The following is a 25,299-nucleotide window of genomic DNA, read 5'->3' as shown; positions in this document are numbered from 1 at the left end:
TACTAACATAAAACAAGATTTTCTTTTAAGTCCAGTGATCCTCTTAAAAAGATATTCAAGAAATACAAGATATATCATACATCAAATGATTTATAAGTACATGCTATTAATGTTGCCAGTTATAATCCATCACAGTGTAATGGACCTAAATAAATCTAGCTGCAATTGTGATGAATCTCTCATTTCAGTGCAACAAGTCACATTTTTTAAGAGCCAATCATCACCAAGTTCTCCTGGCATGTGGGATGTATGAAATTAGATTTTGGGGGGAGTGGGAGAAGATAAGGGCCATTATTTCTTGGTTAGCCCACAGAAGAAGGAGGGGTGGAGGGGATGGAAAAAGTCCAAGGAACCTAACTGCATTTGAGTTGAGGCAGATTTATGTCGCACACAATCTTAATGCATCTCCGGACAGGATAGCTCTGCTCTGCGTATCTTCACTGGATGTTTCTTTAATTATATGTCAGAGGCCATAAAAACTCCATCCTCACAGGGCTGTATCTCAGGCCCAGGTCCTTACTGTTAATTACTGCCAGACAAAAATGACACACAAATAATCTAAATGCAAAAAAAGGAGGATTTAATGATATTCAGACAGTGTTTTTTTTGTATCACTCAGTTGGTAGGCTACAGTTATAAGCAGTTGCTGCACCATAGGTCTTCCACAGCAGGGTGCGTGTAACTGGAGATGGTTCACTTCAGCTAGTGTGTATTAACACAGGGCCTTCACTCCAAGAACAGGATCAAAGAACAGAGGAAAAAAGCAACCTGTACAAATACTGAATAGATGAATCATAAAAGAGTAGGTGTAAACATATACATATTCACAATGCCATAATCATCTAATAGACAGTACAATCCAAAACGCAACCAGCCTTTGCCTTGAGCAACCCACACATGTAGACATCCAAAAGCCTTTACATGTTTCTGCTGTGGTTATCAGACTTGACAATTATTACAAGTTAATAATCATTACGGAAAATCACGGGGGGGGGGAAATAGTGAGTTTTGATGATTTCTACCTGAAAATACATGGTACTATTCAACAAGCCGACCTTTCTGGAGCCCTTGAGACACAATTCTCCGACAGTCTCAATCCTCCTCTGTGGCGTGCACTCGTTCACAATCAAGTCTCCACCTCCCCCAATTTATAAAAAAAAGCATAGCATTAGTATAACCATACATTTCCTCTTGATATCAGTGTAGGCGATTGGACGAGTGCATACTAGAAAGGAGCCTTAGGACTTAGGGTACAAGGATGGATAGAGGTTTCTAGAGTGCTACAGTCTGATGTCTCCTTACCACCCCCCTCTACCCTCTTATTGCCACTTACTCCCCCTCTTCCTCTCCTTCGATCACCGCTCATCTTTGGTGAATAGACTGTTGTTGCTATTGAAGGGTTTATTACAAAAAAAATGCTACTCTAGAGGGTAAACTGTATTGCAGTGATCAACTGCAACACAAGATATTTTTTTCTTTCGGACTTACAAAAAAAGAAAAAAGAAAAACCTTCTAGGTTCATGAGACGTTTGATCGACGTCTGAGTTTTGTTGGTTCTGGATACACGTTAAAAACCTTATGAATAAAAACATTTCCCCCCCGCCTTTATTCTTAACTATCTTTCTCAGTCTCTGTGTGATCGTCACCCCTCTCTCCCAGTGTCTAGGAAAACGGGGCGCATCGTACATGCATCAGTGCATCGGTGAATCCCATACCATCTCTCTCTCGCTCTCTCTCTCGCTCTCTCTCTCGCTCTCTCTCTCGCTCTCTCTCTCGCTCTCTCTCTCGCTCTCTCTCTCGCTCTCTCTCTCGCTCTCTCTCTCGCTCTCTGTCTCTCTCTCTCGCGAGTCAGGCAGGCAGTCTGTTTGTCTGTGTTCCACTTCATCTCATGAGTCTGTGGTTGTGGGGACAGAGATGGACGTCCCCGCCAAAACCACCCCCCCCCTTCCCCCCTCAACTGAGTTCGAAGCCCGCCGAGGACTCGATGGCGTAAAGAAGCTTGTTCCTCATCAGGTGTTGGTCGCAGAACTCGGGCAGTTTGAGCAGGTTCATGCAGGTGCTGGCGGTAGGCAGGCGCTCCAGGTCGTTGCCCCCGTTGTGGATGCAGAAGGCCGGGTACAGCTCCTACACACGTGGGCACAGACATCCAAAGGTCATGGGGGCAGGTTACCCAGAGGGCTAGCAATGAGAAAATGAGCAATGAGAAAACTATGAGAAAAATATTGACGACAAAGATGAAGGTCACACAAGGGTATTTAAACACAGCCACAGATGGGCCTTGCATCGGCTGATGTCACCAACAATCCTAATAATATCCCAGCCAATTGTAATCAGACGGGGATGTCGAGACACGGAAGGGGATGAATAGGAAAAGTCTGACATTAAGCGCTAAGCTAATACAACGCGGGGGAATCAACCTGCGGATGAAACGGCATGTTTGAAGGATATGGGGGTGACCCCCCCCCCCCCCACCTCCCTCCCCCTCCCCCCACCCCAGCCTCGGGGATCCTGAGTGAATGTTAATGTCATGTTGTCTATCAGGCGGTTTTTAAATGGAGCAGCCTGGTGAATGGGCCCACCTCATCTCCAGGCTGACACTGACCACTTCAATCACAACCCAGGGATGGGGGGGGATATTGACCTGGTCACTTGGTAGCCCTATTCCTGTGATTTCATCCAGATATTTCTAGATGGGAGTGTGTGCATGTGTGTGTGTCTCTGTGTGTGGGGGGGGGGGTGTATGGGGGGGAGCCACTGTACTTGCCCCGATTAAATGGCTTGCGGGGGGGCTCTGCCGTAACGACCCAATTTCTCTGACAATTACCGTATTAAACTATCGTTGCTTATTGAGAAAGTGTCATTACGAGAGCGATGATTTGGGAGTATTAAAAAAAAGGTTGGGGTTTTCCATCATCTTTTTTAAATGGTTTCTCCTGACAGAGCTATTTCTCCTCTAATGAATCCTGGGCCGTTTAACGGCAGCTAATTAAGGCTGAGCTGGCGCGAGCCAAGGGCCGGGTCAAAGGCCGCCTACCCTGACAGATTCCAGCGGCCGCCGCCCACCCCCCAGCAGACTCCTCGCTGCAGTCGGAGGCGTGCCCAAGAACGTCCAACACACTCCTCAAAGTCAAATTCATTAAAGAGGGGGAAAGTCTCCCACACCACAGATCGAGGAGCTTTTTAAGACAGTTCTGTACGCTCTCTACTTAGGTTTTATTTATTTGACTAATGAGGGCAATAAAGAGTAGAAAAAACTATGATCATTATGGCTTCTGGTTACCCTTAGTAAGTACCCTAATTAAGGTGAGTTAAATACCTAATGAGTTTTACTCTTGTTTTTATATCTAATTTCCATTTAAGTGTCCCTTTAAATCAAGTGTAGCTGCTCTTTACCGGAGGGGTGGCAATTTGACCTGCCCATATATAGAAGCCCATATATAGAAGCTTATCTCTGCAACAATAATCAGTGCAGCAGCTTGATAAAGTCAAACTTTGTTCTTTTCACTTGTTGGGTTCACGTGGAGGGCAGGAGTTGAGGAGTTGACTGTGACGCGGCGGGAGCTCCAGCCCTGGGCAGGCCGGCCCAGAACAGGTCCAGACAGCGCCGTGCACACAGCACATGGAGAAAGCTACAGAACATTTGCTCTCGTTGCTGTTGCTGGGTCATTTGAAAATGATCATTTGAGAGCGCCGTCTAAACCCGGGTATTTTTCACGACAAGTCCATTAGATACACCATACCCCCCCCACCCCCCCCCCCTCCCTGTTCTTGCTCGCCCTTCTGGTCCGGAGTGAATGGAGCATGATAGAACGTTCCACGACACCTGCTGCCAGGGGAAACCAGACGGAGATGTGGGCAGGGGAAGAACGAAGAGAGAGAGAGAGAGAGAGAGAGACAGAGACAGAGAGAGACAGAGAGAGAGACAGAGAGAGACAGACAGAGAGAGAGAGAGAGAGACAGAGAGAGAGACAGAGAGAGAGACAGAGAGAGAGAGACAGAGAGAGAGAGAGATACAGAGAGAGATACAGAGAGAGATACAAAGAGAGAGACAGAGACAGAGAGAGAGAGAGAGAGAGAGAGATGGGAAAATAGCAAAACCTCAACTTTCACTCACCTTGAAACCCAGTAGCGGAGGCCTGGAGCAACTGGTGACAAACTTGAGCAGCTTGCGTTTCTCCTCGTCTGTGAAGCTCTCCACCACCTCCCAGAAGGTCTGGATGACTGGGTGAGTGGCAGTGTAGCCGCCTGGAACGTCACAGAGGCCCCAACATCTATTAAGGCTACAATCACCACACAGACTACCATAGAGTTATGACAATATCAACACAGATCGAATGACTTTGTTGAAGACTCATGCCGAATGCTAGTTTTTAATTTTTAACAGAAGACCTCAAAAGCTAGGCCTCTGATGCCAGTTCCATGGAGGTAACCAGACAACAAACTGCAGCTTTAAGATTTCAAGTGCTCTCATACCTGAGTAGTTGGTGAACTTCTTCAGGTCATCAAGGCATATTGGCACACGAGCTCCAGATATCAGCACCTGTAATAAAACAAAACAGAAAAGATTGCTTAGTAATAAATATTACAGTGATAGTTGTGTTTACACACAGCCCACAACAAAACAAATGAATGCACACAATGGCTGGAATACTCACACACACCCCACCCACATCTTAATCTCCTGCTGGTCACACATGCCGGCAAACTTGGTGCACGCACATACACACCCAAAAACACAAGTCACACACCTGGATCTCCTGCTGGTCGAACATGCGCAGCCACTCCAGGTTGACCACATTGGCGAGGCCCTGACGGAAGGCCATGCAGTGAGGCCGGATCTGTTTGTTGAGGCGGTAGTCGGCCACCAGATGGATGTAAGCTATCCTGTTGGCTGTGGACACCGGGATATCCTTCCCCCCCGGCTTCAGCTCCACCACCTGGAAGAAAGGCACACACACACACACACACAGGTTCAGCGACCAGGCGGTGCACAGAGAGAAACCAGGCGAGATGGCTAGCATATGTCACCCTGCCCTGAAGCCACTCGCTCCCTACTTAGTCAATTGCTTTTCATCCCGACGCGTCTAACCACAGTCAAACCTCATATGTGAGAAGTGTGAGTTCATGCTAAATGCTAAGTGGAACAGTAGATGACTTTATGTTACTTTAGTTAGTTAGGGGACCCATATCTCGAATCGACCCTCTATTGACGTGTTGGAAGTGTGAGAGCAAGTTTGAAATCAGACTCTGAGGATGGAAAACCGGCCTCAGCCAGGAAGGGATCAGGACCAGCCCTGGTGCTGGTGTGACCTGAGAACAGCTGCAGGTCCATTACAATTTGGCACAGAGTCCTTCAACTCGGCAGTTTCATCAGTGTTAGAGCATTCTGTACCGGGCCGGTTGTGTTCAGTCTGAATGGTTTGGATTGTTCCAGGATGGAGGGGTTAATGCACCAGCAAAACCCAATTCCCCTCAAACATTTTGGATGTTTGTGTCAGCTCGTCGGAACAATAATTAAATGAGAGTACATTGAAATGCTTTATCCATACAAAAACTACTACTGCGAACTGTTTGTGTTCCAGTATATTTCCATTCTTTATTCCAGACACACCCTCAATGTGCGGCGCTCCACTTATCAAGCAATCATTTATTATTTTTTATCATGTGGTAATGTCTGAGAATTACGCTCCTTATCTCGCTTGCGTAGGCTATCTCCCACAGGCCATATGTGGGACAGACTGCTCCCCAGAGTTGTGTGCCTAATCTTTCACAAATTGTCGCGCTATCGGTGTTTGCCGTGGGCCTGTTTGTCACCGTTGCCTGCGTGTGGGGCTGCACTGTAGCAGCCACTGTTCAGCTCTGTTTGGAGAGAAGCTAACTAGGAGGAGCGAGGCTGTGGGTAAACAGGGGCCGCAAGGGAGAGCATTTAGCCCAAGGGGGATTGACTCAGAGTGGGGGGGCGGGAGGGGGAGGGGGGGACCAGACTCCTTATTTTGTCTGCACGGCCTCTGTCGGGGGGCTAATGTGGACGTGCTCAACGGCAGAAAGGTGCGCCTCTCAGGCGTGTGTGGAGATAATTGCCGGAGGCCGGCTCGCCGGAATGGTCAACAGAGCAGCTCTGTTCTCCAGAACCAGGGAAGAGCGTGGGCCAGGAGACGAGACGTGCTTTATCTCTCTCAGCACCAAACACTGGAGACACGAGGGAAATGAATTATTAACGGGACAGAAAGAACACAGAGGTGGACACAGGTAGACACAAAAGTAGAGAGAATGAGGCCAAGGAAAAGTAGACAGGGTGAGAGAAAGAGAGAGTGAGTATGTGTGGGGGGGGGGTCACTGACATAGAGGACAGGAAACAAAGAGACAGTCAATTGCGAAATACGCAGAAGTATGCAGTGAAATGGTGCACACACAGACGCCCAGGCGCGACACAAACACGCAAACGTATCCATCCCTCCGCCACTCACCCATATCCATTCCCATATCTCCACACACACACACAGTCCACCCCCCCGGCTCCCCGCTCCCTATCACCTGAGCTTCCCCGAGGTCGTTGTTGACCACGGTGAAGTTGAGGCCCAGGTCCTCCACGTCGTCCTCGTAGCTCTTGAGGAAGAGCAGGTTGCGGTACATCTCGGGGTCCAGCGAGGCCAGGTGGTGGATGTCCACGTCGGCGCTGGTCCCCAGCAGCTTGGACAGGAAGAAGCTGGCGAAGGGCAGCTCCACCAGCATGTTCTCGTACAGCGCCTGGAGGAAGGAGCACACAGGTGAACCCCTGACTCTCCAGGAGAGGCCTAGTGACACGACCACCACGTGTAAATAACCAGGGGTCTGGAGGGGGGCTGAGGCTGCTAATACTGCACAGGAGAGAACGCCTAAGAACATGACATATGCCTCATTACCAAGGGTTGAACAAAGTTTGGTTACCTGCCTTATCAACCTGCCAAACTGTGTTTGTCATCCAGTCATATTTTGTTGTAGGCCAATTATGTGGGAAAACTGTGAGCACAAAAGCAGTATTCTGCTGTATTCACAAAGAACATCCTGATAAGACTGCTGGAAACATCAACTACACAACAGTGAATACATTATTACAATAGCACTGTGGACAATCGCTGCCGACGAGTCTTTCCCATAGAATTGCTGGTTCAGAAGTTTCAATTAAAAACCGTTAGGCGGCACATTAACCAAGATTAAAACACTCCCCTTGAGCGCCCTGTATTAAAGAATAAAGGCACAGAGATCCTAAATCAGCCTCCCTTCAGAGGAGCACAACACCTAGATCTATCTAAAACACACAAGCCTCCGATTCCCCCACCTCAAACTTTATAAATGCGGATCCTCACCTTGACCTTAAACGCCATTAAGAACGGCAGCCGCTGCAGGTGACTCAAAACTAATGTTCTAGAACAGTCCGAAAAAGAGGCTGCTGGAGACATTAAAATATACAGGTCCTTTATTAATGATTGCGCTAAAAACCCTGACCGCATCAGCTAAATGGATTATAAATCTAGGGGATTTCCATAATGCATGCATCTTAAACACACACGCAACGGGAGCATAAATCAAAGGCTATTTTCTAAACACAGGTTAATTGAGCAACTTTCAAACACGGTCTATTTTTTATGCAAAATAATCCACTTAGCAGTTCCCGCGAGCGATGGTCGCTAGTTTCAGACCATATGCGCCGAATGCCCCCCTGAAACCTATCAATAACGCAGACTGCCGGGAAGAGGCAGCAATAAGTATTATGGAAAAAACCTGTGGCGTGTTTTTTCTTTCAATGGCATTTTATTTATGGGTGTTTATTGCCAGAAATTGTGCCAAAATGACTGGGGCTGAGAATAATTAATTATCATGGCCAGGGGCCTTTTAATATAAGTGAGTGCAGTGGCAACGCAATTAAAGCAGATCGCGACGCCATCAGGAGAATAAACGCCCCACAACATCCCAGGTGCCTTGTGTTAGCCGCCAAATAAATTCCTTAATTTACAACATTAAGAATCAATAAAAATATAATGCCTTTCAAACGCATCACTATCAATCAGGGCTTTAACCCCGCAGTGAATACACCTCTATGAGGAACTCTTAGTCGGGGATCGATCACTGAGCAAAGGCACTGTGGAGGTCGGGGGATTCGGTTCAGTACACAACAACTAACACAAACTCGCATTCCGAGACACCTATAATACAGTACCACCTATGCTATGTCCATGACAGGCACCAAAACTTCACCAAGTCAGGTGATTTATATATTTTCCTAAGGTGTCCCAATCAATTCTGTATCTTCTGGATTGAGAAACCTTGTTTAACTTCTCAATAAGCTTGTTTCCTATGAAACAAATCGGGGATCTGGGAAGCGCAGCACAAACAGAACGTTTCCCCGTGTTCCTGTTTGTGGCTTCATTACTTTGACGTGTCAGTTAAGGTGGACAGGTGAGGAAGAGAGATGGCCAGGCCTCCAGTTCTGTCCAATCCCATTTGGGTGAGTCCCCCCTCCCGTCCCCTCCCCCCTCCAGACAAGCCACTCCCGCCTGCCATACATCACTCCTCAACAATGGTACAGCCTTCAACATTAATTAACTATATTAATCTCCAGTGTCCCATAAGGCTCCGCGTGTGTACCGTCCGTCGTCACGGCAGCATCCAGTGATGCAATCCTAATCTATAAGCGGTCCCTCGATCCAGTGTAGCTGCCAATAACGGCCACTAAACAAATATCAATACGCCCCTCAAATGGCCACTCACGCGCTCGTATTTATGGAGAAAGAGGAACTAAAGGTAGGGTTAATTGAAAGTCAAATTCAAATTAATTTCACCCCCCACCCACACCTTAATTGCCTAACCCATTAGTTGTGGGAGGGTGCTGGGCAGGGCTTGTATCTGATGGTGGAGGGGGGTGTATATCAGCCGCTGTCTGGCCATTTCTCACAGCAGGATGAACGCAGGAGTGGATGAGGAAGAGGAGGGAGGGAATTACGCTCCCGGCTAAGTGGAGAGGGAGCTGACCATCTTGGAGGAGGAGATGAGAGAGAGAGAGAGAGAGAGAGAGAGAGAGAGAGAGAGAGAGAGAGAGAGAGAGAGAGAGAGAGAGAGAGAGAGAGAGAGAGAGAGAGAGAGAGAGAGAGAGAGAGAGAGAGAGAGAGAGAGAGAGAGAGAGAGAGAGAGAGAGAGAGAGAGAGAGAGAAAGAGAGAGAGAAAGAGAGAGAGAGAGACTTAGATGCTCCTGACTGTAAAACAGATCAAAATGCTATTACCACATGCTTTGACCGCTTATTTATGTCCTGTCCTGAGGAGGGGGGGGGCGGGGGGGGAGCTGATTTAGATGCTGGCCAAATGCGATGGCTACACAAACAGAGGCAGGGAATCATCGCCCTAATGGAAGGCCTAATTGAGAGGCGACCGCTTGTCATGAGGTAATTCTTCTCCGGGTTCGGATGACCCAAACAGGAAATAGCGGCATCTCAATAAACAATCGCCCCGCATGCATTAAGGGAGATTTAAAAACATTAGGCTCTAATAAATAGAGACGTCAATGAAGGTAGCGGGAGAAGAGTAGGAAAACAAATGTCATCAACAAATGACATATGGCTGCTAATTAACTTAAACCGTGTCTCAAACAAGCTCTGGGTTCAAAGTCTTAGCCAATAGTGACTTGCTTTTGAATAAATGGATTGTGGTCATTTTCTTGGACAACGCACAATGCCTCCCATTACTTGCGTTTTGTAAAAGGACACCAACCGACAGTTGGAAATTGAGCAACGTTCATATCTGTAGGCCTATGAAATGGTTCCCTCAGAGAGAAATAGCACCTTGACTGGGAACAAGTAGATATTCTAGTCTCTGTTCCAGACAGCTTCCTCAGTCCCTTGACTCGATCCCAGACTCATTGATCCGGTATTGATTTGTACTACTACAGTCAGGTATTCACTGACAACCACTAAGCTGACACACTGGTGTTGACCTCGGACCAATCCCTGATGACCTGCGGAGGTTCGGGTCACCAGGGTAACAACAGGCCTCTGTCACATTGAGACCACCAGGGGTCAGGAGACCCTGGCGACTGAAGATCCTGAACAAGAAAGCTTGGGGTTGACAACCCCATAGCATATGGTGGCTTTCTATCACTAGATTTGAGTTATCTGCAGGGTTCTATTTGCTAGGTTTGCAGCTGACGAGGGTTCGAGGGTCGTGTATTCCCTGTTCTACTCCAACGCTGTCTGGCTGAGTCGCCTTGACATTGACTGCACCGTGCATTACTGCAACTACGCATAACTACACCCGTATTGGGTAAGACACATTGATCTGCATCAAGGTCGACAACTGACCTCAAATCCACCTTGAGTTAATGAATCAATGGCAATAACTCAAAAACCCTTTCCTCTACTCCGTGACATAAACACCAGCTCAATGCGTGGACATGTTCCTAAGTTGTTCACTGGTCTGGTGGCAGGCGGACAGCTGTAGAGGCGAGATGACCCGTTCTGAGTCTGGGGGTCCTTACCTTTCCCAGGATCCTGCCCAGGAAGTAGTAGTGCCTAGCGAAGGAGTCTCCCACCAGCATCTGGGCGGTAGGGCTGGGGTAGAGCAGGCTGTCGTTGGTTGTCTTGAAGAAGCCCTGGTTGGGGTTGAAGCCCGACTTGAGCAGCTCGTTGAGGAACTCCCTGAAGATGCCGCCACCGTCGATGCCCGCCTCGTCCAGGCCGTGGGCGTTGAGCAGGTGCACTCGGATCCGCTTCTTCAGGTCCGGTTCTGAGGGAGACAGATCGGAGGAAGGGAGAACCAGTCAACTAAAGATGTTCTAGGATGTTGTCCTGTAAATTGACAAGTCTTTTGGTAATACAATACTTATTCTGACGGATTAAAATGTATACATTTAGGCTGCCTGGTTATTATGGTGATATACACTCATGTTATGACTCAATCTCATCTCGTGTGACTGAAAGGTGGGTGTGGAGAGTATCAACACATCCATATATTTCCCCCCCATCTTAACAGGAGACATTTGCCTTGACCTCTTTTATGTGGTTGGATTTGAATATTCTGCAGGTCATGTCTCGGAATAATTAATGAGAGGCGATAAATCAGCACTGCTATAATTTATAAAGACACATAAATGATATAGATCAGGTCCTTTAGACCTCCAAGTCAGGTCTCATACTACTCTTTTTAATCATATTGCCAACCCCCACATTCAAACACAAAAAAAGGGGGGACTTAAAATAATTGATTTCCAGCTTTTATGCAGTACATTATAATAATCCCAATCGCAATTACCCTTATACCGAAATTCAATAATCAGACCTGAGGAGAAAGCTAACGTCCGTCTCTTCTGAGCTGGAACTTGAACCTTAAACCTCAATATCTTGATTTAACGGCTGCCCTATAGCAGGCCGGCCGGGCCCGTTACCGTTTTCAGGCGACAGTTTGTCGTAAGCGTCTTCGTAGATGTAGTTGCGTCGGATGGTCACGTTGATGCCGTCCAGGAAGGGCCCGTCGCCCTGCACGTCCCGCTTGTCTGCGTAGATCAACCTCTGGAAGATCTGACGAAGACAAAAACATGGACGTCCACGTCATGGACAGACCTCAAGAACCGTTAAAAAAGGGGTCCGAGGCGGTAGTATCTGTAGCTGTTCTGAAAATATTGCCTTTAAAGCAGATGTCAGCCTAGTCTATTCCAGCTAGATCAGTGGTCTTCAACCCTGGTCGTTACCAGGCCTCTGCAGAGCTCGATAACGGCACATTCATTTGAATCAGATGTATTGGAGCAGGGAGACATGTAAAGCACACAGGACAGTGGGCCCTGAGAAGCATGGGGGAAGACCACTGATTTGGATCGTTCCTCCCGGGCTGTTGGATAGGTAAACAGTGAAGGTGTCTGTGCAGGTTGGGGTGGGGGTTGAGGTACCTTTACTCTCTCCTCAAAGGGCACCACGAAGGGAAGCTCTGTCAGGATGGCCAAGTGTCTCTCCTCAGACACAGAGAGCTGGGGAGGCTCCATCCCAACTACACACAGGAAGCACAAACCAAAACATTACCTCTTAATGCTTTTAACAGCTCATTTCTCCACCCAGCAATTTGTTCTTTTTTTTTTTTTTTAACCCTTCTATCCATCCTCACCTAATCAATGAAACCATTTGTCTCACACTATCCTGTCGTACATCTATCAGGGTATATATCCATCTATCTTTCACTCCGGGTCTCAACTCTTAATTCCCCCCCCTCTATTCATCTGTCCATCTCTGGGCTGCACATGCACATTTCCTATTGGTTGCCATGGCCACGGTGTCTGGGGGCGGATGTCTTTCTTGCTGACACATCACTAGGTGGTCAATGTTCAACGGGGCTAACTAGAGCCCCGTACGAGTGTCTCTCACAGAGACCGAGCAGCCTTGGGTCTCTCTCACAGAGACTGGTATAAAAGACCTGTTCAGGACACAGATTCATCAACAGACTGTGCCAGTCCAATGTCATTGGAATTGTTGCGAACCCCCTGTGACCCTTCCTGCCTCTCTGTATCTGAGCGCATCTTCATCTGACTGCCCCCCCCCCATGAGCGTTCACTAGGACTGATGCTGCTAGTCCCAGCCATTAAACGCAGCTCAATCCTGCCGTTCCAACACACACTTTTAATTAATCCAACGGCCGAGATGCCCATCCACCTGCCTAGCGGTGTCGATTAATAGGGCATTTGTTTTGTATCACACTGAATTTTTACACCGCTGAAACCACCCCCCCAAAAAACTGCCACAACAGCAGTTCAACCACAATTCTCCCCCATTTCAAATACAAACATGGAGACACGCACGCACACGCACACACACAACTAGAGCTCAATTATTCTGCTCAATTAGTCACTAGATCCACATTTCCCCCCATCAGGTTTCCATCTTTGCGGGAGAAATATAGCTTCTGTAGTTGGTCAATACGGTCTCCATTCATCACCAGGCTGGGGGACAGAGGGGGGGGGTTGTCTGTCCATTTAAGGAAATGAAACGTGGGGCAAACAAACACTACACACTGACCAGATGTGGCTGAGCTCATCGCTACTTTCACACTAATTGAATTTATCCCGTACGCTAAGAGAGGGGGTGGGGGGGCATTAGGAGTGGCATTAGAGAGATCATACACACATTGTTTTCTGTTTGTTTTCACACTATCTCCGTGAGAGCGCCAAGAGGCTGCAGACAGAGCGGCCTTGGGTTCCCTCTGCCCCTCTCCGGCAGCCTGTCTGCCCAGCTCTCCGTTCCCCTTCACGCACAAACCTGGGAGGACTACGTTGACTTGAGAGGCCGAGCGGCGGACATTCATTCTAACTCCTCCGTGTTCCCTCCTGCTCCCTGACCCTGCCTGGCTATTTGCACTCTGCACGTCTAAGCTCTGCTGTGGTGCGAGGACGCGGTTCTGCTGTACCGTCCAGAGTGGACTGCAGGGGGCCGATGCGTCCCATCCTCCGTGTCCTCCACATGTGTCTGGCTGAGGGCACGTACAGCTGGGTGACCTGGGGGCGGGGTCATGGGGGTCAGTCACTGTACTTTCTGTACCACACACACCCACACAATGTCCATACACAGAGACGTTCACAATAATAAAAAGAATTAACAGTCAAAATGTTTCCTGGTGACATTGCACAAAATCAAACAGCAGATTACAAGCATTACTCATTTCTTTTGAAACGTTCAAACTGAGAGTAGCAACATTCCGCACCTTGTCTGCCCTGATGTTGACCTCCTCTGACAGCCAGTGACCCGAGGGACAGAAAGGCCGTCTGATGTCACGCGCTTTCACCATCTTCACCAAGTTAGTGATGACCTGTGAAATACATCACAATCTTAATCAGTCTCCATTCAGATGAAGACCGATCAATCTCTCCACGCCCTGTCCAGTTTTACATCCACATTTACTCCTTCAGCAGACGCTTTCATCCAAAAGTGCCTCCTGTGAGTGCAGCAGATAATGAAGGACAAGAAGTTCTGAGAGTATTACGGGGGTTTATGCCAAGGAACAGATGAGTTTTGGTGCTCCTGGGTGATTAGTCCAGGTAGTGTGAAGAAGTGAATTTAGAAATCTCGTCAAAAGGTCGGCTGTATTCGCCCTTTATCAATAACACTGAAAACTGAAACTCTACCGATTAACAAAGACAGTCGTGTAACACACTCTCCGGTGGTACAAGTTTGAACCGAGAACGGAGAGGAGGCAGATAAACTAGAGCAATTGGACAAGCAGCTTTGCCTTCTCTTAAAAAAGCAATTTGAGAGTTCGGCCATTAGTGGGCCATTTACAGGCTGTATAAAAGAAAAACGACGGCCCTTCGTCCTGCCGACGTCCAGCCCCCCCCCCTCCCCCCCGTTAATTAGCCTAGACATTGCTGACATCAGCGGAGGGGGGGTGGGTGGGGGGGGGGGGGGGCGAGGCAGGGGTGGAAGGAGAGAAAGCATCTGTGGGGATGATGACCCTGATTGGAGGGTTTATTTGTATGATTCGTGAGGCTCGCAGGTTTGTACTGTTGTGTCTGTTGTGTCTGGCACGAAGATAAGAAATCTCATCCTGATATCATATTTGAAAACATATCTTCCAAAGTGAGAACTGAAGCCTGATCCACCTTTCAATAACCTCTCTATACCCCGTCCTTCCAGCCAGTAACTAACCGCTAATAGCAATCCCGCCCCACATCACAGTAAGGGAGTACATTTCCATAGAAACAAGCGGGCGAGATTGTTTGGATGGAAATGTTCTCCCTTAAGCACATCATTTTCATAGGAACGCGATCAATCTGACAAGCGCGTAATAACGGCGAGTGCAAAACGCTGTATGAGACGCGGCGGGTGGCTCCGTGGCGAGCCTAGCCTCTGACTCGGGGGATGAATAAGCATTCCTTAATCAGCCCATCCGGGTTAAGTGCAAGCCTTAATGGGCCTTTCCCAAACTCCGGTGTGACATCCCTCTCCAAACATAGCCAAGAAGAAAGCTCCATTAGCAATATTAATTCAAGCTTAGTTGATCATTTTCATTCAATTAACTTCTTTCAATTAAATAGATAGCTCGACAATGGAGGTGATAAAGGATTGGTGGTGGGGGGAGGGGCTGATGACACGAAGCAAACATTAGCGTGTTAGAGGGGTCAGCGGCGCTAAACCGACTGTAAATTCCGACCCCCCCCCTCCACTCCCTCCCCTTTGCCTTCAATTTGGAAAATTGCATTTTCCCCGCTCCCCTTCCACTTCTTTAATGGGTCGTTTTAGCTGACGGGAGACGACCGTGACGCCCCACTGGGTGACTGGAGCTTTTTTTTTTTTTTTTTAAGAAAATTCCTGCCGTGCTCACGCGTGCGCCCCCTGTCAAAGACTAAGGGTCTGGAGAGCAAAATCGCTTCATTACCGTTTCTGGGAAAGGAAGAGGGATGGAGGGAGAGAATAGGGGGATGAGGAAGATGGATGGAGGAGAAGAGAATAGATTGGACAGGAGAAGAGAGGACAAGGGTAGAGACAGAAAGAGAGAGAGAGATAAGGAGAGGGAACTTCATGTTATCCAGCGCCTCATTTCCTTTCAGTAAATAAACAGTGAATGTCCTCAACAACTCCTCTCCTGCTCCTCCTGGTCATCCATGCGTGCCCGCTTCCCACTATCACACCATGCTCAGATGCACAGGATTAGGGTCACTTACATCTGCTTACTGATTAACAGTAATCTCCTAACGCTGATATGCCAGTATATTACTGGGAAAAAAAGTTACGTGATTTTGTGGGTGAGGGAATGAGTATGTGAGCTGGTTAATTTAGGTAAATGCATCTGCACATTTGGGCTTGTGTATAGGAAAGTGATTATACTTGCAAAAAAACCCTGTGTGTACTCTCTCTGTGTGTGTGTGTGTGTGTGTGTGTGTGTGTGTCTCTCCCTCCGCGCCTCACCTTGAACAGCTGGACCCAGCGTTTCTGCTCAGCCTGGATCCGCTGCTGCACGGCCGTGTTGGTCTTGACGCCCACGCTGCGGAAGGCCGCCATGTACTCCTCGCGGTGCTCCGTCTTGGTCTCCGGGTAGGCCAGCTTGATGATGCCCAGGCAGGCGTCCCGGAGGCAGCGAGACAGGGTCACCAGCTCCAACAGGGTGAAGGGCATCATGGAGGACTGGCTCTGTCCTGTGAGGAGAGCAGACGTTTGTTTCATCTGTCCAGTAGGATGCAGAATCCCTCATCATTAGACAAGTACAAAAACAAGTCCCTGGAATTGTATGTCGGATTGTATTGTGTTATCTGTGTTTAATAGAACGTGCATTTTTCTAACACAAGGGATGTTGTAGGAGTCTGGTTTTCAAGAAAGTTCTAGATTTATTTCACCTCAATAGAAGAGACAAAAGTTTATGAACAAGATATATGCCCCTAAAACATAAACTATTGATTGTCTTGTTAGACAGAAACATGTGGTATTAACGGCTTTTAAAACATTGTGTGGGGTCTGTACCAATTGCTACATTAACGGAACGTGTTGTGTTTCTAATGCATATACTGTACCCTTGGGATGGAAATGAGGCGGATCTGATGAAACAAAAAAAAAAAAACAACAAAAATCACTTTGAGCCAAGACAAGTCGTGTCCGCTTCAGATTTCCGCGGTGACCGGAAGGGGCCGGCCACGCAGCCTACCTTCCATGGGGTAGCCGAAGAACTCGCTGTCGTGCACCGAGATGAGCGCGTGGCTGAACAGGGAGCTGAACAGATAGAAGAGGGGGATGATGCGGTTGGAGTCCTCCAGGGACATGGGCGAGCCTCGCGAGATCACCTGCAGGAGAGGGACCATGGAGCTGGGGGGACGAAAGAGGAGCACGCGGGGGCATGAGGCACGTGCACACACACACACACACACACACACACAAACAAGCGTCAACCCTGTGAAGTTTCAAGGTTATTTGCAACAAGTACAGGTACATAAGAATCGCTGGTCCTTGCTCCACTCTCCTGTTTCCAAGCAGCCAGAAGGGAACTCCTGTGTCGGGTGTTTCCAAATCTGAGCCTGCGCCCACGCACATTCTTTCGAGCCAGTCCCAATAAAAGCCAATGTGAAAGTGCTCACCCTGTGATCATCTTGGTGGTCATGGATGTGATCAGGTGCCAGAGGTGCCTGAGGAAGCGGGCGTTGAAGGCCAAGCTGTACAGCAGCCTGGTGGACACACAGGAAACAGACGGGTTTTTGACTTGGTTGCCGCTCATAAATCCTTTCACACCACTCAGGACGACCGACGGTGGAGGCAAGCTCTGATTGAAAGATGTCTCTGTGTATAAATGTGTGTTATGCTTCCTTTCTCCATGCCCTCTAAGTAGACACTGTAAACTCTGCACTGTTAACCCAGAGGACACATAAAAAAGATCTAAATAAATAAGAGCAGTTGACCAGAGTGGCCCTCAGGTATTTGTTGGGTTCACCCCCCCCCCACCGCCACCCCCATCTCGTCACCCCAGACCCCCCCTTTATTCCTTGTGAGCTCCGAAAAAAAGATTAAACGAGCCATTAAGCTTTATTTAGGCAGAGGCACCTTCCATTAGTAAACTAGTTGCTGGCAAGGAGACGGGCCCCAGGGTCATAAACAGGGCCCTGCCTTCCTGACGGAGCCCCATTTAAGTTAATGACGATGGGGCGGAGACAATAGAGGAGAGAGGCCTAGCCCTGGCTGTGACCCCCCCCCCCCACACACACACACACACAATGGGACTGGACGCAGTGCCAGCAGTAACAGCATGCCTCAACACCCTGGGTGAGTGACATGATAAAACTGGGAGAGGGAGAGCAGGGTGGGGGGGGTGCTCGACCCTGTGGCCAAACCTGGCCATGTCACCGAGGTGTGAAAGCTGCTCTTTTGTTCCAATGTGTGTTTGCTTGTGTGTGTGTGTGTGTGTGTGTGTGTGTGTGTGTTAGCGACTGAGTGAGAAGAGAGGGACAGTGAATGTGTGTGTCGCTCCCAGGATGTGTCGTCTTTTTCACGTGGGGGGGGGGGGGGGGGGGTTAACAACAGGTGATACTAACAGCGTAATTAAGCTAAAAAGCTAAATAAAGCCACACATATAATGAGCCTCTGTCTAAAGAGAGACTGGATTGCCACCTGTAAGGGACGGCTTCCTTATATCCTTTCATTCTGTACAGGTGACAGGAAGTGAAGTGGATAGAACAAACACCAACAAATCTGTGCCAACGTCCCATGTTCCTCCAATGAGCCCCTTAAAAAACATTTGAAAGGCCCGAAAAATTTGAAATAAGTGGCGTCCTTTCATATCTTGAAAAATGGCTTCCGGCCAAGCCCCCCGACCCCCCACCATCTGCCAGTCCTAGAGAGTGGAGGAGGCACCATACTGCTCCAGGAGTCCCTTTACTGTGCTGCTGTGGGGTGTTTGATTGAAAGGAGAAACAAAGCACTAAAATGCTGGCTGACTTTCTGTGATTTACGGTTTGACTAGGAACCAAGGTCCCACTTCAATCACGGAATGAAGCACTAATAACCATGGACGGAACGTCAGAAGGAGTGGTGTGTGTTTGACATGTGTTTGCAGATGTGTGCGTGCACAAAATGTAAAAGCACACTTTTAACATTTGATCAAATTATTTGGGAGCAAGGAACAAACATGTTTAAGGCAGTTTAAAATGAAATGTGTTGATGTAGATTTCTTTTTTGGCTACTAAATCCATATTAATGATGTATATGAAGTATATAAACAAACTTTTCATAAATGCTTTAAATAGACCGAGTCTTGGACGGTGAAAGAAAGAGTTGGGCTGCTTATCCACTCCCCCCACGTGTCACTATCTCAGGCAGACTCCACAAGCACCACAACCTCTCCAAAACAAATGAAGGGCAGAGCACCCACCAGCGCTTACTGCGGTGAGCGACCGCAAGTTAGCAACCGGGCGCTACTTCGGCTGAACACCATCAAAGTGAAATTACACTCACATACCCAACAGCTAAACAATTAAATGGACATTACACCCTTTACCAAGCTCCAAGACAAAGACGGGGCTAATAATTGCAATTAGCAGACAAATCAAAAGCAAACCAACTGGGAGCCACACACATGCTGTGTGTGTGTGTGTGTGTGTGTGTGTGTGTGTGTGTGTGTGTGTGTGTGTGTGTGCGTGTGTGTGTGCGTGTGTGTGTGCGTGTGTGTGGGAGGGGGGGGGGGAGACAGAGAGAGAAGGAGAGGGGGTGAAAGTGAGAGTGTTGTGGAGAGATACTGTACATATTTATTAAAGGCACTGCGCCGATTGTCGTAGCCGAGGCCAACTGGGCGGCCTTTTCGCTTTCTTTTTTTGTTGAAGAGCCTGTAAATCAGAACCCGGGATGCAATTTGCTCCCCTTAGCCTCTTGTAAAGCTATCCCGTCCACTTCTGCAGTAATTAATCTTCCTCAGTGAGCTAATTATTTTGTACAGATATCCGATAATGATGGAGGACGAGGGAGACGATTTATGGTAAAAGCGGCGGGACTGAGGAAGCCGTAAAATCCAAGGGGAGGAGAAAATTCCGGAGGATTCCATTCCATCAAACGATTTAGTAAGCAAATTAGGCCCAAAGCTTCTCAAGGGTTATCTTGGTAGTTATTGGGTAGGCTATTCTGGGCTGAATGGCAGACTCAAGGAATACCCCAAAATATCTCACGTCAACTCTCTGTAATACACTCTCAGCACCAACGCTTCCACCAGGTAGGTTTGGCAATTGTCTCTGGGAATTAGTAACGGGGGGGGGGGGAGGGGTTGTGTACCATAAAACCAAATTAGGAGCCTCCTCGGTCAGCCACGGTTGCACCTTTCCCCTCTCTCCTTATCCTTCACATCCTGCCCCTAATGTAATCAGTGTGGTTTGAGCTAATTGCACTCGTCCACAACTGACAGCTTTCCTGACATCCCTACTTCCTCTGCCGGCCGTAAACGCTATAGGACACATAACTGCTCTTCTTCCATGGTTATTTACATTGCAGTTTCCGTCAATGGAGGAAACCCACCCAGTTTCCCGGGTTCCTAAGAGATAGATGGTCCGGCTTTACTATCTCCTCCAAACTCAGGCTCATCTCCGAGGTACCGTAAAACTGTGACAGGGCTCGGAACATCGCCATGAATCCTTCTGCTCCTAAAGACGTCTGACTGGTTCTCTCTTCTACGTCTCCCCTCTCCCCTCAGCTACAATATCAAACATTTGAAACAACGACCCCGTTCTCATTTTTGGGGATTCCTAACGACAGTCTCGGCCGTGACTGAGGGTTGAGGCTTGGGGGGGTCCTCCTGTGCTCTGACCTGACTTTGGGGACCATGAGGCGGTGCTGCACCATCAGCGTGTGGCATATGGAGGCCATCATGGTGAACACCTCCTCGCTGGCCGAGTCGCGCCACACCAGGTTGAGCAGGGCGTTGGTCTGCTGCTTGGTGTCCAGCTTGTGGACGCACTCCTCCGTGATTAGCTGGACCGATATCCTGCTGTCCGCCTGGACGAGAGAGAGGACGGAGGAGGGGGTTGAGGGATTATAGCTGAGGGTGTGTATAGCCAGGTAAAAAAAATACATAAACACAACCAAATAAATAAATAAATAATTGAAACTATGTTCCGTGTGACAAGACGTATTGTAACAGGTGGCTGTTCGTGTTGTGACAGGGGTTAAGTGTGACCTGTGAGTCAGAAGTACAGTGGCATGTTCTGTCACGTTCAGAGTGAGTGTCGTGCGTGGGTTTACCTGTGAGGATGAGGGCTTGCGGTTGCGGTCGTCCTCGTCCTCTGAGTCGCTGCCCACCTCCGGCCTGCTGGTGCTCTCTGACACCGGGAGAAGGGGCAGCAGGGTCTGTAGTGCTCGCAGGTACAGGTGGAGGCCCTCCTCTGACAGGGAGCCTGCCAACACACACACACAATCACACTTTCATCATGTTTCACACTGTAAAATAAACAAACACTCTCCATTTCTTTCTTTGTTTATCTGTCTGTCTGCCTCTCTATCCCTCTCTCTGTCTGTCTGTCCTTCTGTCTGTCGTTCTGTCTGTCCTCTGTCTGACTCACTCACACAGCCTTACCCAAACAGGTCTCCCCTGCGGAGAGGACAAAGTAGAAGAGCCAGGGGGCCTGGCTCTGGGCGGCAGCAGAGGTGACTACAGTGGCCTGGAGGGAACCCAGAAAGGCCTCGAAGGGGAAGCAGAGGCGCGGGTCTGACAGCGCCGGGATGAAGAAGTGAAAGATCTGCTCAGTGAACGGGGCCGAGATGAACTCCTCGGTGAAGGCGGCAAACACAAACTGCCTGTTGAACGGAAAAGAGACAGAGGTAAGGAAACCTATAGTGTGATGACAAACTATTAGCTCCCAGAGAGTGAAGATCAGCTAATCATCAGTTTAGTCTGTTCAACATGTTAAGAAGCCAGTTCAATGTAAAATACAATTGATCCAAATACATAAAAGATTTAAAGTTTGGGAATAAAAATGCTGTGTAAAGAACTATATATTTTCACCTAGGAAAGCAACAAAACACTGTTTTTTTTTCTAACATTCAGCCCCTCTTTTCAGCTCTCTCTGTGAGAGTTTCAAATATTGGCCCGTCAAATAGACTTGTTTTGACCGAATGAAGTGACACATATGGTGGCCGTGGACAGATAATTAGCTGTTGAGACACAGTGCGTACTCAAGTTTCTCACACTCCCGCCTTGCTTTTCTTCAAAAAGAATAGAAAACACTTGTTGTTTGCCATTAAGACTGTCCCAAATTGAGGGTAAATAGTTGATATTCTGAACTTTGTCAAGTAAGCGGGTCTTTGCTCCACACATTTACTGCTTGTTGTAAAACTGTGTGTGAAACAATTACAGGATCCGCGTTGCCACGAAAAGCAAATAGTGGTCAAGTTTTTGTGATCGGTTAACTGGACATTTGAACACGACAGACAAAGGCATTCCTCCTCGACATCCTCGCTGTGCCCCTTCCCACATGCTCAACCATGTGTCTGAAGGAGAGGCTTTGTGAGTGTAGTGTTCAAGTCTTCTCCATTTGAAGGTAAAACCTTTAAGGATAGTGAGACAGGCACCACAAGCTCTGACCTTTCACTTTAATTTTCCATCAAGTGTGCGTTTTATATAAGATGCTTTGAATTTCCAAACCACTATATCCATTTAGGAAATGTGTGGTTTGACATTTACTCTTGAAACTGGTCAAGATCAAGCTTTGTTCAAACTTCTCTAATATTATCCGTCTTAGCAAACCTATGACGGAACATCAGATATGAAATACAAAGTTGAGACCTTTTGTATAGTTGATCGTTCAGTGGTGCCCCTTGTGCCTTACCTTGCGCCTGTTGTGCAGGAGGAATATGTAAAGTGCAGAGGCTTCAGCGTGTGCTCTAACAGTGTGCTTGCCAGAGGAACAGAGGGAGAATCACTGTACTCCAGACTAGAAGGGAGCCTGTGATTTACTAGAATATAAAGCGACCTATAGTATCCTGTGAGAGGAGGATTGCAAAAGAAAAAGAGAGAAAGACAGAGAGACATTACACAAACGAATGGACACAGGGACTTGAAATGTGTCATGCATAATGTATACAAACAATACAGTAAAATCAATTAAAGTAAGAACGTTAGCCTGCTCACCTTTCTGTACCATATAGTGCAAAATCTGCTCGATTAACAATGCTACGGCGTTAGCATCTTGGAGGACAGGCAGATAGGTTCTCTCGGAAGAAAAGATCTCCAGCATTCTCATGGGAACGGTGACATTCCAACTATCATCCTTGCAGTTCTGCAGAAGTCTAGGTGGAGGAGAGGGAGAGAAAGAAGGTCATATTAATGCCCATTTTCTTTGGTCCTTCATCCATTCACAAATCCTATCCACCCATGCCTCCATTACATTGTTTTGAAAGAATCCACTAAATGTCCAATACCTGCAGCAGAAACCTAGAATCCTCTTGATTTGAAACACACAGGTCTGACTCTCAGGACCAGCCAGCAGCTTCACAAACTGGCTGTTTTGTTTCACTACATTCTGACACATCCAGATCTGCATGACCAGAAAGAGTGTCATGAAAACACACCAGAAAAGAACATCAGTATCAGCAACATCCAATGGAAACGTTGATAGTAAATAAATCAAGCAATGGTTCTCACCAATCTGTGCGAGTCCACACTCTGTCTGTAGAAAAATATGAGTTGCCTTGTCATTAGGCTTAGGCTGGGGGCATCCAGGACAGGTGGCCCACCCCCTGATTGCGCCTGACTGACACAAAGGTCAAACTTGGCCCTCTGAATGGCATACTAAAAGACAAAGTGTTAGGGGTCAAATCTAAGATTATGTATGAGAGGTATGGTGTGGAGAGAAGACTATGTTACAGTGAAACATTCATAGGGCAAACAATGCAGATACATATAGAACAATAAATCTGGGACTCCAGATATCATACTTGCTGTTCTCTGTCCTGGTACCCACGTATATACGACTGAATAATAATTGCATTCTTGAGTCTTCTCCTTTCATCCTAAAATAAACAGAGCAAAATTTGCTGATTGTAGGCTTGGTGTAAACATATGATGATGATAATTAAAGACTAATTATGTCTCTGTCATTGCTTTACCTCTCTCTTTCTTCGTTCCTCTTGTGTGCGATGCAATAATGATGCTTTTTCCTCCTGCAATTAAAAGTAGGCCTATGTCATTTTAGAGAACAATTAGACGATTCTCTCAAGAGAAAACCAAGTGAGTTCTAAACGCTTGCTAGGAAACCATTTCCTTCATTGCAAACTATCGTCTGGAAATGGTTGAAATCAATCATTTCATATCTCACATTAGAACCAATCTGTTGTCTACAAGTCAGGCCTCCGAACTCATCGGAAATCGGATGTGGATTTGGTTTACCTACCTTTTTACTCGCACCCCCAAGTGACACCTTGGGCCTTGTTTTGAAATCTCCCTCAAAACTGAACATGATTAGACTTTTCCCATTGAGGAGTGATCTTTCAGTCGGTGTAGAACGTTTTAATTGAGGAAGACGAGGGTGCCACCGCAGACTAAAAGTGAGAATGTAAGAGTCACATAACACGCCGATAATTTTACAAATCAAGAGACTTTTCTTTGTAGCAAACTAGCACTAGCTGCTTGCCACAGTGTCTTTCCCTTTTTAGCTATTAGCTTGCTACTGTCATCAATACTTTCATCAAATGTTACAACATACACTTATACATCGTATATCAAGCTATATACTAGTCTATATGCTGTATAAAAGACGACTGCTTGGTTGGAAAGCTATCTACTGTAGCTACGATGGCAACCTTCCTCAGACTAGCAGGATAGTTCGCCACTACTAGTTTACTATAACATAGTGTAATTGGGAATATCTGTCAGTCAGTCATTTACTAAGTATTACATTGATTCAGCAACTGACAAGGTCCGGACATATAATGTTAATATCAATGTTCGTTCAATGACTTATTCAAATTTCGGTGATAGCTAGCCTAGCTAGGTCGCTAGGTAGTTAGCTAACTGCTCGCTAGCCAGAAAAGCTAGGTAGCTAATGACTCAGCAGCTGTCAATCTCAGCATGTTGCTTTGGACAATGATTATGTTAAGAGGTGACAAACTCAATCATGTCAGAGATGTGAAAATAATAGCTCATCATTATTCAGCCATAAATGTAGTCAGAAGACTTGTTGACATTTATGTTCTAGCTAGTTGAGCTAAGCTAGACAACTGGCTAGAAAAAGCTTCCTAGCTCGCTAACTTCAAAGCAAGTCGGCTGCGTCTACGCTGCTCTGACAACTTTCTTGTGTCACAATAAACACTTTGGACTCACAAATGATAAGATTGAACTTTTTACCTTTCATAAACGAAATTAGGCGCAGAAATTGTTTGTATTTATTACTTTAGTTTGGAAATAAAATGGCTTGCCTTTCACTCCTTTCCAGAAAGAAACTGAGCGTAGCAACACTGCGACCAGAAAGCAACTTCCGCCTTGGTAGATCTCAGACATGTGATTGGTTAACTGTAATGTCAACAAACTTCAGCGTGACATAGGTCCTCCCAATGAGATCAGCGGTCGGTTCAAAACTCCTCATCGTTCATCACAGATTACTTTTTAAGTTAAATTATGTAGTTTAATATTTGTTTGTACGTAGCTATGTTCTCTGCCTACATAGATTTCTATGTGATTACCACTTTTGCTTGGACCTTACAGGAAACATATCTCATTCCTTCCGTGAGATGTTCACCCAAACACCGGGACTGATGTACAGTACTAATGCTACTCGAATGTACAATGATAAATGTATTCGAGTTTCAGTTGAAATAGATAATGAGCCTGTTTTGCAATTACTCA

General features: G+C 47.1%; 1 protein-coding gene across 3 annotated transcripts; it reads right to left on the bottom strand.

The window, feature by feature from the left end:
* Positions 1-559: 559 nt before the first annotated feature.
* Positions 560-24,946, bottom strand: ube3c (ubiquitin protein ligase E3C). 3 transcript variants are annotated; one of them, XM_062479204.1, is made up of 25 exons: positions 24,873-24,946; positions 23,849-23,996; positions 23,565-23,618; positions 23,394-23,468; positions 23,101-23,247; positions 22,878-22,993; positions 22,588-22,745; positions 22,286-22,439; positions 21,034-21,254; positions 20,703-20,854; positions 20,269-20,456; positions 17,066-17,152; positions 16,639-16,796; positions 16,508-16,531; positions 15,909-16,135; positions 13,708-13,812; positions 13,414-13,501; positions 11,909-12,006; positions 11,411-11,543; positions 10,505-10,752; positions 6,535-6,747; positions 4,749-4,937; positions 4,474-4,540; positions 4,115-4,245; positions 560-2,124 (listed from the first exon to the last, which is right to left on the bottom strand). In XM_062479204.1, the coding sequence occupies exons 2-25, from the start codon at positions 23,912-23,914 to the stop codon at positions 1,954-1,956; spliced, it is 3,270 nt and encodes a 1,089-aa protein (XP_062335188.1). In that variant the 5' UTR covers positions 23,915-23,996; positions 24,873-24,946; the 3' UTR covers positions 560-1,953. The 3 variants fall into 3 exon arrangements, with proteins under 3 accessions (XP_062335188.1, XP_062335189.1, XP_062335190.1); XM_062479205.1 differs by having other exon boundaries at positions 24,802-24,912; XM_062479206.1 differs by lacking the exon at positions 16,508-16,531.
* Positions 24,947-25,299: the final 353 nt, after the last annotated feature.

This window comes from Osmerus eperlanus, chromosome 15, assembly GCF_963692335.1.
Source record: "Osmerus eperlanus chromosome 15, fOsmEpe2.1, whole genome shotgun sequence".
NCBI classification, from domain to species: domain Eukaryota; kingdom Metazoa; phylum Chordata; class Actinopteri; order Osmeriformes; family Osmeridae; genus Osmerus; species Osmerus eperlanus.
The sequence above is the reverse complement of the archived record's forward strand: the minus strand, read 5'-3'. Positions and strand labels throughout refer to the sequence as shown.

Excerpts from the sequence above, each read along its gene's own strand:
- ube3c (XM_062479204.1), bottom strand. The coding sequence starts at position 23,914 with ATGTTCAGTTTTGAGGGAGATTTCAAAACAAGGCCCAAGGTGTCACTT. Across the intron at positions 23,469-23,564 it reads AGGAACGAAGAAAGAGAGAG|GATGAAAGGAGAAGACTCAA; the intron begins GTAAAGCAATGA and ends TGTTTATTTTAG. Across the intron at positions 23,248-23,393 it reads ACCAGGACAGAGAACAGCAA|TATGCCATTCAGAGGGCCAA; the intron begins GTATGATATCTG and ends TTTGTCTTTTAG.